The sequence below is a fragment of the Cyprinus carpio genome, chromosome B10 (assembly GCF_018340385.1).
Source record: "Cyprinus carpio isolate SPL01 chromosome B10, ASM1834038v1, whole genome shotgun sequence".
NCBI lineage: Eukaryota > Metazoa > Chordata > Actinopteri > Cypriniformes > Cyprinidae > Cyprinus > Cyprinus carpio.
The window spans coordinates 2,964,600-2,978,134 of record NC_056606.1 but is presented as its reverse complement, the minus strand read 5'-3'; the positions used below and the strand labels follow the sequence as shown (position 1 = coordinate 2,978,134).

The window sequence follows — 13,535 nt, the reverse complement described above, 5'->3', positions numbered from 1 at the left end:
TCTCAGCTGATGCTCATGCGTGTGTGTTTTATCTGTTTCAGGTGGTGGCTCCCACCATCAGCTCACCCGTGTGTCAGGAGCAGCTCGTTGAGGCCGGGAAGCTGGTGGCTAAGTCTGTGGAGGGCTGTGTGGAGGCATCACAGGGGGCGACCAATGACGAGCAGCTGCTCAGACAGGTGGGCTCGGCTGCCACAGGTGTCACTCAGGCTCTTAATGAGCTGCTGCAGCATATCAGACAGTACGCCAGCGGAGGACAGCCGATCGGACGGCACGGAGAGGCCACTGACCGCATCCTGGATGTGACGGATAACATCTTCAGCTCCATGGGAGACGCAGGTACTAGAAACATGTTTAAGCCTTTTCTTTACTATATTTGAAGTGTATTTGGCAGTGTATTGTAAGATATGGATAGATTATATGTTGGTGTAAAAAAATCCATTCCAAAAATGTCCAGTTCCATTGTTCATATACATACGCATATACAGTACATACATATATACACATATACACTCTTAGACTATTTACCATACAAAAAAAACAGGATTCCACATTTAACTAAATTAAAATAAAGATAACAAGACTGATAAATAAAATTCACTTCAAATGTAGAAGCACATTGAATACCTAAACATTATGCATTTAACCTTTCAAATAAACATAATTAATTATACAACAATATAACTATTAATAATAGTTATATAGTTAATAAATAATTTTAATAAAATGATTTAAACTATTAAATAGGGATGCAGGATATTATAGCAAAGATATCAGAATCGGCCAATAATGGCTTAAAATGTAAACATCAGCATCGGCCAGATATGAAAAATTTTGTCAGTGTGCCGCGCCGAAGACGAATAACTTGTGTGTGCTCAGGATGTGCTGCTAGGGATAAGGTCACGTCACCAGTCTGGTCATTATTAAAGGGTTAGTTCACCGTTTTACTCACCCCTGAGGCATCCTAGGCGTATATGTACTAGGTGTACTTTCTTCTTATTAAATGTAAAAAATATTTCAATACTTTTTCTCGCAATTATATCTTTGGGTAATTATAGGCAACTCTATATAAATTACGGGCATCAGGGAGCCGCTGTTGAAACTGCTTTCGATTGCGTGCTCTCATTTTGCTTTCACTTTTGAGATTCGTGATCACAAGGACTCTATACTATGAAGCGACAGTACTTACCACACATTTGACAAGATTAGATGTTTGTCACTGGTGCTCAGGATCTCTTACTCTGAGTATGTGGTAAGTGAACTTTCATGTACTGTAATGCAGCAGGCTACCGCTAGTAAGCGGCTAACCTTTTAGTGGCTCGTAGAACGCGTTATTTGTGTCACACTTTGGGCACACACCGATTCCGTATTTTAAGAGACGGGTGGCAACCCTAATAACTGGCTATGTTTACATTAATTTTGTGTCATAAAAAAAAAACATTTTGAGACGCAAGTGCATTAAACCTTACACTGAGTTACACACAGCCGCATGCACGAACAGTCTTCACAAACAAAGCGGGCAACAGCATTTGAAATTGAAAGCAGCATCATCGCTCATCTGGTTAAAAACTGAGCTCAGAATCGATTCTGAATCGTTGGAGAGAGAATCGCGATGCATCGATTTTTTTCATCCCACCCCTGATGTTTACATAAAGTAACTTTTGTTTATTAGTGTGGTTGAAGTGCATCATCAAAGGTCAGCAGCAAAGACACACTGGTTAATAAAAAGTTGATTAAAAACATCAATGATTTTTATGTTATTTAACATTTAATTAATACAGGTTTGCATCATTCTGAATTTGCATTTCTCAGTTTTTATTCATTTTGAGGAATACTGAGTATGTTTTTGTGCAGGTGAGATGAGTAAATACATGCTGACACTTTACTCCTGATTTCTCTCAACATGAGGACAGGAGAGCTGTCAGTCAATACATGGGAAAACAACCTAACTGGAGTTACTTATTTGAAAAAGCAGCTCAGATGTTTTTCATGTAAAGTAAAGCTTTACCGATTACTTCTGGTTACGTAACTTGCGATACTTGTAATGTTACCTCCCCCGACACTGATTGTAAGTCGCTTTATATAAAAGTGTCAGCTGAATGTCAAAACAGGAACATTTAATAGTCTGTGTTTAATATAGCTTGGACTGATGTGCAGAGACTTGTTGATATGCATATGAATGATGAATGGAGCTCACGCACAGGCGCGTTCCTCTCTGTGTTCAGGGGAGATGGTGCGACAGGCTCGGATCCTTGCTCAGGCCACCTCAGATTTAGTCAATGCTATCAAGGCCGACGCCGAGGGCGAGACTGACCTGGAGAACTCCCGCAAACTCCTGTCTGCTGCCAAACTGCTGGCTGACGCCACGGCCAGGATGGTGGAAGCTGCGAAGGTGGGACAGAAGACACTCAGAGTGTGTTTTAGACTGGATAGCAGTGCATTCGGAGCTGAGTGTTTGTTGTGTGTGCCTGCAGGGTGCGGCTGCTAACCCGGACAGCGAGGAGCAGCAGCAGAAGCTGCGTGAAGCTGCCGAGGGTCTGCGCATGGCCACCAACGCTGCAGCACAGAATGCCATCAAGAAGAGGCTGGTCAACAAACTGGAGGTGAGGACTGAAGCGCACAATTCCAAACCTTCAAGAACTCCAAGATGTGATGACATTTTTTGTGAGGTCACATTCTCCTTTAAAAATAATAGCCTGCACTGAGATTAATTCTAGAAGTGTTGCCAACTATTACATCTCTTTGCTGTCCTGTTTGCGTAAAGTTATATGATGTTTTATTGCTCATGGAGTTAAATCTTGCCAAAGTCTACAGTGAAAAAGATTTATCACATTTTTAAAGACTGCGGTGTGTATAGCTCAGTGTTTCAGTTTCACAAGTAATTACTGCTTGTTGCAACTTGTGAGAAAGAAGAACTATACAAACTCCACAGACCTGTTTCTCTGTTTTATACTGTTTCAGCTTGCCAAATCTACGCATTAATTCTTTGTGATGTCTGTCCGTAATTCTCTGTCAAACCTTCACCCCCCTCCCAGAAAAACTCCAATAACCCTCCAAGAGCTCTCCAGCAGCCAGCCAAAATACTCCAGTAACTTGCCAGAAGACCCAAGAAGCCCGAGCGGCCAGCTAGAACAGCCTAGCAACTATCAAAAAGAAACTTAAACCAACTAAAATATCAGAACTACATAGAAACACCTAGTGAGCAGGCAAAAGACCCTAAAAACCAACTAGTCTGTCTGTCACTTATGCACACAAAGGATCTTACAGTTTTCTGTTCGAATTGATTTTAAAGTGTAATTTATTACTGTTATAAATTCAGTGTCCTTTTAAAAGTTAAAAATATATTCTAAGAAAACAATTATTTTAAAAAGTTATAAATTAATTTCAGTCCGGCTTTATATTAAGTGGCCTTAACTACTACATAGGTCCATCAAAAAAGAAGTACAGTGTACATACTGTTCATATTGCATTGTAAAACACTTCTGCTGTTATTGAGGTGGGATACGGGTAAGGTTAGGGACAGGTTTGGTGGTATGGGTAGGTTTAAGGGTGATTAATGGTGTAAGGGATCAGTCAACAGTGTAATTATAAATGCAATTATAGAAATTAATTACATGCAGGTTTTACACAATAAGTGCGTTTAAATGTAAGTACATAGTAGTTAAAGCCACTTAATATAAAGTGGGACCTAAGCTTCAACTTGGAGAGCAAAAGAGACTTGTTTTAAAAACATTAAACACTGTTCACTCATTTTACTGTGAATGGGAGAAAATGCAATGCACAATATGGCAGATTAAAGGCCCGTTCACACCGAGGACGATAACTATAAAGATAACGATCCGAGTCATTTTAGGAAGGGAGAAAATGCAACTCTACACAATATGGCAGAATTATAAAGATAACGATAAAGAGATAGATCTAAAAAAAGATACTGTGAATGGGAGAAAATGCAATGCACAATATGGCAGAATAAAGGCATGTTCACACTGAGGACGATAACTATAAAGATAACGATAAAGAGATAGATCTAAAAATCGTTTTCAGTATTAAAGAACAGCAGAGTCCACACCACAACTATAACGATAAAGACAAAGAAAAACGATATCACTGGAATCACTTTCAAAACGATTTTTTTTTTCCAGCTGATGAATGATAAAAAATTGACAGCCAATCAGAATCCATCCTGCTGTAACAAGCTCGAGAATTTAAAGCGGCAGACGAGCGTGCACTTAGAATAAACAGAAGATATTGTTCGCTGGTGTGGACGCTAATATCGTTGTCTTTATAGTTAACCTTCTTGGTGAGAACGGGCCTTAAGTCCTGCTTTCTTAAAAAAAAAAAAAAAAAAAAAAAAAGGGGCCAATCACAATTTTGAGGGTAAGAAACCACATTAATGGGTCAGTTGATGTCAGATATTATTGCTGATTTGAAAATGTGTTTAAATGTGAGTTTAACAAGCAGTTTTTGAGATTTCTGAATTTCCCAGTTCAGGTAGATAGAAGTTGGTCTATATCTACAGCACATAAAGCCGCCTCCTCCAAATAAATATGTTTGTGTCATTTCTGTTGGTCAGAATGCAGCGAAGCAGGCCGCGGCAGCCGCCACTCAGACTATATCTGCAGCGCAGCACGCCGCCTCCTCCAACAAGAACCCTGCGGCCCAGCAACAACTCGTGCAGAGCTGCAAGGTGTGTGTCTCTCAGAACCCACTTCCTGTTTCTCTCGGGTTAAAACTAGTTCACACAAGCACTGTGTTTGTGAATGACTGATGTGAACATAAACATAAAGCATAATTCTGTGCTTGACTCTCATCACTACAGTTTTCCTGCTTGCAGTTTGTTATGATTGATATACAGTCAACCCAAAAATGTATTCGGATACCTTTAACATTTCTCACATTATCACGATTTATTCACTATAGTTTAGAAAATGGTAATAAAATATGAAAAGAACTCAAGAGTTAAACTGTGTCAGAACAAATTCATCTTGATAATGTCAGATAACTTTGATAGAAAGGTATGTAAAGAATGCGACTGAATAGCTGTCAGCTGTTAAATTTACCAAGCAATGCTTCGTTTTGTTCAGTCTGTTTTGTAAAAAGGTTGCATTAGCAATTAAAGAAAAAACACTTAAGCAAAACGTGGTCAGGTCAAAGTGTCTGAATAATTTTTGGTCCCAAATAATATGTCACAGTTCACTTTAATTTGCTAACCTCACTTACATACATGAATAGGGATGAAATGATATCATCAATATCGCAATGGCAAAACTATCTTGATATTATCGTGGTCACATGACGATATGAAACTTTTGGTCTTCCGAGCAAAAAGTATAGTTTTTAAAATATATTTAAACTTCTTATTCTAACATAAAAGGTCTTTAAATGTGGGTTTTAGCACAGTATCTGTCAAACGATCTAAAACCGAAAGCACAATATGGCTTAATCTTTTCATCAAGTCTGTTTGTGCTGCATGTTTCAAAGTGAAGCACACACTGTTCAGGTGATTTCGTTTATCGCACATGGTGTGAGTTTAGCGATTAAAATGAGGGTTGAGTCCCCTTTAAGTCAATTCACTGACTTTTTTCTGACTTAGTTTTCTTAGATAAGAACATGGGTTAAATCCCAACAAAATTTTGTAAATTTTTCCAATTGTTCATTTGTCTTTTTGTTTTTTTAATATATCGCAATAAAGATTTTATCATGGACTAAATATCGCGACGAGACCTTAGATAATCACATAAGCCCTTGGCTAGCGACATAATAACTCGACACAAACTGCTGATTTGTTTGCAGGTGGTGGCGGATCAGATCCCTCAGCTGGTTCAGGGTGTGAGAGGGAGCCAGGCTCAGCCCGACAGCCCCAGCGCCCAGCTCGCCCTGATCGGAGCCAGTCAGAACTTCCTGCAGGTCCTTTCACTCTTCTGACCTTCACTTCCTGTTATAACGTGCAAATCTGCATCATTTGAGCTCATGATGTCTGCTCTCGTCATCAGCCCGGAGCGAAAATGGTGACCGCGGCCAAAGCTACGGTTCCCACCATCAGTGACCAGGCGTCTGCCATGCAGCTCAGTCAGTGCTCCAAAACGCTGGCCAGCGCCCTCGCTGAGCTGCGCACAGCCGCACAGAAGGTACCACAGCAGCGTTCTGCATTCAGTGTGACAGATCGTTTAGTTTGGGGAGAAGTTTTAACTTTTGTTTTCATGTCATAAAGTTTTTCTTTAAAATTATTTTTAATATTTTTATTTTTGTTTTTATAATTTACCGTACAGTAGATTGAATATAAAACATGTTATTTATTAGTAATTTTCTTTATTTGTTTAATTGTTCTTTAAAAAATTTTTTTTTAATATATATATTATTTTCTTTATTTGTTTAATTGTTCTAATTTAAGTAAAACAATTAAAAAAAAAATTATTATTGTTGTTGTTTCTTTATTTGTTTAATTGTTATAATTTAAGTAAAACAATTAAAAAAAAATTATATTTCATTATTGTTGTTGTTGCTATTATTAATATAAAACACTTGTTTTTATACTTTACAGTACAAGAGGTTATTGCAAAATAATATATTCATTTCTTTCTTTGTTTAATTGTTATAATTTAAGTAATACAATCTAAAAAATATTTTATTATTATTATTATTTTCTTTCTGGGTACAGATTCTCCACCAGTGCCCAGATAATGACACACTTTCCAGTTGACATTTAGAACCAAAAATTCAAAATTAATATGAAAATCATTCTACCACCCACACACAACAAAATACACTTCAGAGGTGGACAAAGAGGTGCTGTCATCCAAACTAAAAGTCATCAGATTCTTTTGCTTTGTTTAATTGAAGCCAGTTATAATTTAGAGAATACAGGATGATAAATTTTATTTAGAAAGTCATATGTCTGTTATTAACAGTACTGCTAGAACGTATTATTTCAGAATCTTTATTGCCAGGGGTACAGATTCTTTTCGTGACAGAAGCTCAGCAGTGCCACAGAATGACAGCGACAGAACACAAAACTTTAATAAAAGTTGAAAAATAAACCAAAATGAAATAACAGTATACAAATTGCAATTGTATGGCAGGTATTTACAATAGGCAGTTTTTGTATGACGGTATATTATGTGCAAAAAGTATAGACTAAGTATGGGTGTTAGATAAGTGTTTGTGTATAAATATAAAGCTTGTAGTGTCATCCACAGACTAGGAAAGTTCATTTCAGGAGGTGGAGCAAACTGTTCCTGTCATCGTTCTGGTGCTCAGTGCTCTGAAGCGTCGACCAGATAGCAACAGTTCAAAGAGGTGTGCTGGATGTGATCCAGCAGATTTGCCACCCTTTTGCTCACTCTGGATAGATTCTTGAAATACGGGAGGGTGTTAACCGATGATTCTCTCAGCAGTCCGGACTACCTGTAGTCTTCTGAGGGTCAGATTTAAGAACTGAGCTGGGCTGAGCGAACCAGTGTTACTGAAGTGCAGAGGACGGATTCATGACTGCTTTAGTAGAACTGTTTCAGCAGCTCCTGTGGTAGGTTTGAAGTTCCTCAGCTGGCGAGGAAGGTACAACCTCTTGCTGGCCTTTTTCACAATGGAGTCAATGTGAATGTCCCACGGTCCTGAGAGAGGGTGCCCAGGAACCTGAATGACTCCACTGCGTCACAGTGCTGTTTCATGATGGTGAGCTGGGGGGAGGGAGAGCAGGGGGGTTTCTCCTGAGAATCCACGATCATCTCCAGCGGGTTAAGCTCACCAGGTTGTTGAGAGTGCACCAGAACAGCCAGCTCTTTAAGTCTGTAAGCAGTACTCGTCACCGGTCCTGAATGAGGCCGAGATGTGTGAGGTGTGTCTGCAAACTTCAATTGGCAGAGGGGGTTTTAGATGTGCAATCGGTATTATTAGGGAGCAGAGCAGTGGGAGAAGAACGTGCCCTGGGGAGCTCCAGTGTGATTGTACGGTGGCTGGATGTGTATTTTCCCAGATCACTAGCTGCTGCCTGTTCTGTCAGTAAGCTGTTGGTCCATACAGACGAAGGTGGGCATGAAGAGCTAAGTAAGGTGTGGGCAGGAGGAGTGTGGGATGATCGTGTTAAAGGCAGAGCTGAATTGTCCCACATACACTGATCCTCACATAATTCGATCTGTCTAGATGTTGCAGAACAAAATCAGTCCAATGTGTTACTGCATCGTCCACATACCTGTTTTCTCTGTAGTGCAAACTGAAGGCTCCAGTAGGGTCCAGTAATATCCTTCAGGTGGCCAACAGTTTTCAAATGACTTCATGACCACAGCCGTTTAGAGCCACACCCCAAAAAGGCCTGTAGTCATGGTAGTCCTGTAATTTTGGATTTTTTTGGGGCGATGGGGATGATGGTGGAGCGTTTGAAAGCATGAAGACTTCACACAGCTCCAGTGATCTGTTGAAGATCTGTGTTGAAGATGGGGGGCCAGCTGGGTCAGCACAGGATTTCAGACAGACCTTGTTCAGGGCAGGTTTTTTCCTTTTCTGCTTCTGGAAGACCTGGCGCACCTCATCTTCGCTGATCTGAATTGCAGGTGTGGGGGGAGAGGGGGGTTGCAGGAGGTGTGAATGGTGTGAACGGTTGTGTGGAGAGGTGTTCAGGGCAGGTGATGGGTGTTCTTTCAAACCTGCAGTATACGCATGCATACAAAGTGAACATGACAGAGGCCTGGTGAACATATGTAGCTCTTTTGCAGTGTATTTCATACGATCTGTCTGTTTGTCTGACTCAGGCTCAGGAGGCGTGTGGTCCTCTGGAGATTGATAACGCTCTCACAATGGTACGGGGGCTGGAGAGGGACATGCAGGAGACCAAAGCATCAGCTGCCGAAGGCAAACTCAAACCCCTGCCTGGAGAAACGGTGAGTGTGTCAGCGCACAGTGTGTGTATGTGCTCTACATGCGTTTGTTTGTACACTACTAGTCACACTGAACATCCCAGCATGCATGCAGACTGTTCATAAAGCATCCCAGGACACCTGAGAAACTTGTGAGCAGAGCTGGAAACTAGTGTTTTCATCACTATGTAATTTCAAAACTTTCCTTTTGTGTTGCTTCGTTGTTTTTGCATTGACTTTATAATTAATCTAAATGTGGAACATTTTAATATAATGAAGAATGAGTATTTGCTGCTAGTGTATGTTTGTGCAAGTATGATTTCATTTGTGTCAGTTTTCACACCTATACCAACAAGTCAGGTGCTTCATGTCACAAAAACAACTGCTAGACAGAAGCCACTACACTGGTATTTATTTATCCTTTCAAGCACATTTTAGCTTAGAAACATTCTGTAACAAGTTTAGAGCAGCAGCATAGATCTGTATTGATCTTTGATCTTTTTGGGAAGTAGACTTCAACCAGTGGGCCTATGTGTGGTGTTCTCAGGATCTGGGCTCCAGCAACAAAACCCTCACCACTAACACCACAGCACTAAAGCCGTGAGCTCTGCTATTGCTCAGCTGCTCAGTGAAGCCACCCAAGGCAATGAGAACTACACAGGTAACCCCATCCTTCTCACATGCTGCCAACTCTTGGCTAGTTTCAGCATTTTGACTGTCTGTTCAGAGGTTATGATCAAGCCCATGTCCGATGGCATGTTATGCAGTGCCCCCTGTCTTTGGAATATATAATTCATCTGTCGCTGCTGTAACAAACACAGGCAGGCCCCCTGTCTGTGACAGATCCTTCTATAATACTCCCCCTAAATCTCCCCAAATGTCAAACCCTGGAAAGCTAGTAAGCGTTTTCAACCAATCACCCCTCGTTGGGCCCCCTGAATCTCTCCTAATGTCTGTTTGTGGATTGTTTATGTGTGTTTTGCAGGTATGGCCGCTCGTGACGTGGCTCAGGCTCTGCGTTCACTGGCTTCATCTGCTCGTGGAGTGGCCGCTAACACCGAGGACCCTCATGCCCGTAACGCCATGCTGGACAGCACCACGGATGTCATGGACAAATCCGCCAGCCTGATCGAGGAGACCAAGAGAGCCGTTGCCAAACCAGGAAGAGACTACACCAAGCAAAAACCGACCCAAGCTAAAACACTACATCAGAATGAATAAAGATGAGAATAGCTCAATAGACTGGGTTTAAATTCAGTAAGGAAACCTCCCTTTTAATTGCTGATGGGAGATTAGCTCTGCTGTAGGGTGAAGTGCCCATTATTCTGAAAAGAAAATTGCCTGTTATGTGTCTATGATTAGCATAACTGGAGAAGCATCTTAAATGATCTGCTGATGACGAGTGTGTGTGTGTTTGCAGGTAGCTAAGGCTGTGTCTCAGGCTCTGAACCGCTCTGTAAACTGTCTGCCGGGGCAGAGAGACGTGGATAATGCCATCAGAACTGTAGGAGAAGCCAGCAAGAAACTCCTGTCTGATAAAGTGAGCCCCCTGGCCATAAAGACACTCACAAAGTATTTTCCAGAATGCAATTTGCAATATTGTTGTCATCTGGATGGTCATGTGACTTACATCTAAAGTGCCTTATATAATGTAATTAATGTCAGCTCATCAAACACACTTGGTTACACAAAAACTGTCCAGCTCTAGAAGCCTGTTCACATCAAGACATGTTTCTTGCCAAAATTTGATGCGACAAACAGGTATCTACTATTAATGTGTCTGTTCAGACCAGAAAAACATTTACAGTTTTTATGGAGATGCGTAATATCCAACCAGTGAGACTCTTACAGGAACATGCCGGTAGTCTGTTGGAAGTTCTCCTAAACAGACTGTTTTGCAAAGAAAAAGTAAAAAGCAGAAGAAGAAAAAAAAGGCAGACACAAAAACAAAAGCAAAAACAAAAACATAAACATAAAAAAAAAAAAACCCGCAAATACTCTTTGACTTCCTTTGATGGTGTCAGAAACACAAAGCTGCACAGCTCTGCGCTTGTGTGTCGCTACATTTCTGTTGTTTCATAAGCGCCACCTACTGTCAGACAATGGATTTGCTTTTTTATTCAAAATATTGATGTTGGTGTGAACAGGCTTTAACATTTCTAAGTAGACCATTTCAGTATCATAGTCTGCTCATCATCATACTCAACCCTAACTAAAGCTAGAAAGGCTTTTAAGCTGAATTGAAATTATGTTCGTGAAATATGAGAAGAAAGACATAAGTCATACAGCAGAACATGAGTTTGGTGTCAGTGAGGAACTGACGTAAACAGGAAATTAATGTAAACCTCATTAAAGCTCATTTCAGCTCTCCAAATTGGAAATTTCAGGATTCTTTTGCATGGCCTTAAAACTTGCTAGTCAGGCTTGTCTCATTGTAATCTGGTTTCTCTTTTAGTGTTTATTTTGTCCCTGTTAAATATTTCATTGAGCCGTATTACAGTCACTGTTCCTATTCTAAGTAGTTGCTCTGATCTTCAGTTCCCAGTGAGCGGGAAGAGTTTCCAAGAGGCTCAGGCGAATCTGAACGAGGCGGCGGCCGGACTGAACCAGTCAGCCAATGAGCTGGTGCAGGCGTCACGCGGCACCACCCAGGACCTGTCCAAAGCCTCCGGGAAGTTCGGACAAGACTTCAATCACTTCCTGCAGGCTGGAGTGGACATGGCTGGACAATCCCAGGTATGGGCAGACACATTTATTTTGGCTATAGCACTCACACTCATAACCCTACTCCTGAATTATTCCTGAGTCATCTGACACTTCATTGATAGCTGAATGTTGTCTTCTCCTCTCGTCTCTTCCTGTAGTCTAAAGAGGACCAGACTCAAGTGGTCACCAACCTGAAGACCATCTCCATGTCCTCCAGCAAGCTCCTGCTGGCTGCTAAAGTTCTGTCCACAGACCCCAACTCACCCAACCTCAAAAACCAGCTCGCTGCTGCCGCTCGGTTAGAATCAGCCGTCTTCTGCTTTTCAGTTCATGCTTTGTCATCAAGAATCCGTATAGATTCAAATTATGAAATTAGGCAAAGAAATAGTGACTTGGTAACTTCAATAATATTCCATTTAAAACATAAAAGTAGAAGAAGGGTGTATTTCAAACAGTTTTTGCACCCTTGAACAGCATTTTGTACAAACGTGAGCAACCCGTTAATGAAGGGAATATGATGGACGCTTTTGGCAAACGGTGTTAAGGTGCAATAGTGCCACCTGCTATGATAGATGGCCAACCAGTTATCATGGTGCTGGATTAATTACAATATTGCCATATGTGCAGTATTCACATTATATCAGTATTTCATTTTTGAAATGTCATGGTTATTATTGCAACACCTTTAGCTTATAGCAAAGCATTCTGGTATTGGGAAACGTGATTCTGTTTTATGGCGCAATCACATTAGCAAAACTGCAGCAAAATTTGGCAAACAAAGAAGTCTCTGTTGTCTGTAGCACAGAGATGTATGAAGCACTGGATTTCACAGAGCAATGGCAAATGTGAGCGCATCTTTCAAATTTGGCCAAAAAAGGCCGTATAGTTATCCTAGCTACTATTTGAAACCATGTCAGGAGTGCATCTAAAATGCAGCTCGCTGTGATTTGGGTTTCTTTAGAGGATCGAGTCAGATGTTGTGATGTGTGGTGGCATGTAGCCTAACAGCGCCTGTGAAAGTAACTGTAGAAACTGTGCACTCAAGCACACACACTGCTCCTCTATTGACATACATTACATAAGTGGCACGCTCGCTTTTCTACACATTTGGCTTGGAATGAGCACAATTATGTAATAGGCATCTATAAAAGCAAACCTGTTTGTATCTCTGCTGCTCTCTGATGTGTGTGCGAGGGGAAAGAGGAAGACGCGATGAAACAACAGCAGCTAATGGCTTTACAGCGCTCGCTATCCAAAAACTCCCATCACTCCCTCACAGAGCATCAGAGAGAGAGAGAGTCAGTGTGTGGTAGCACACGTGTGGGTGGACTGTTCCTCACAGATCTCCTGCACTATTCCTTCCCTTCCTAGCAAACTCTAATGTGTCTCTCTCTCTCGATAGCGCGGTGACAGACAGCATTAATCAGCTGATCAGCATGTGTACCCAGCAGGCTCCGGGACAGAAGGAGTGTGACAACGCTCTCCGTGAGCTCGAGGTGCTTCTACTCTCTCTTTTACTTCTCATCTTCTGTATGTTCATCAGTTTGTTTGTGTGAGTGACTCGCTCACTCTCATATGCAGCGTTTGATTCAGCACTGATCTCAATCTGAACTCAACAGGGTTTTATGAGGAGAGATGATACCTTTTGTGTCACCAGTTGTCGCTTTTGTAGAATAATGTAATAAAATACTTCTAAAATATGTAGTTTTTGTATATACATGTTCTTCTGTATGCATATATGCTGCATGACTTGAAATGCTGTTTGATATCGAGCGGCAGTAATTTGTTGTGCTGTTTTTGCATGATATTGGAAATGTCAGCAAAGCAACAGAACACTCATACTTTGTATTTTAGACAAGTTACACTACTGTTAAAAAGTTTGGAGTCAGTAAGATGTTAAATGTTTTTGAAGGAAGTCTCTTCTGCTCATCAAGGCTGTATTTATTTTATCCAAAATACAGTAAAACAGTAATATTGTGAAAT

At 40.9% G+C, this 13,535-nt stretch overlaps 1 protein-coding gene across 1 annotated transcript in view; it reads left to right on the top strand.

Annotated features, from left to right (window-relative positions):
• tln1 (talin 1) overlaps nucleotides 1-13,535 on the top strand; it is an 84,987-nt gene that overhangs the window by 50,142 nt on the left and 21,310 nt on the right. Inside the window, exons 19-32 of the mRNA XM_042731971.1 lie at nucleotides 42-336; nucleotides 2,223-2,389; nucleotides 2,472-2,600; nucleotides 4,571-4,684; nucleotides 5,791-5,904; nucleotides 5,991-6,125; nucleotides 8,742-8,964; nucleotides 9,359-9,368; nucleotides 9,437-9,507; nucleotides 9,832-10,040; nucleotides 10,267-10,386; nucleotides 11,385-11,582; nucleotides 11,711-11,850; nucleotides 12,955-13,048. Of these exons, the coding sequence (XP_042587905.1) occupies nucleotides 42-336; nucleotides 2,223-2,389; nucleotides 2,472-2,600; nucleotides 4,571-4,684; nucleotides 5,791-5,904; nucleotides 5,991-6,125; nucleotides 8,742-8,964; nucleotides 9,359-9,368; nucleotides 9,437-9,507; nucleotides 9,832-10,040; nucleotides 10,267-10,386; nucleotides 11,385-11,582; nucleotides 11,711-11,850; nucleotides 12,955-13,048 (2,019 nt within the window). The remainder of the gene's footprint in view (nucleotides 1-41; nucleotides 337-2,222; nucleotides 2,390-2,471; nucleotides 2,601-4,570; nucleotides 4,685-5,790; nucleotides 5,905-5,990; nucleotides 6,126-8,741; nucleotides 8,965-9,358; nucleotides 9,369-9,436; nucleotides 9,508-9,831; nucleotides 10,041-10,266; nucleotides 10,387-11,384; nucleotides 11,583-11,710; nucleotides 11,851-12,954; nucleotides 13,049-13,535) is intronic.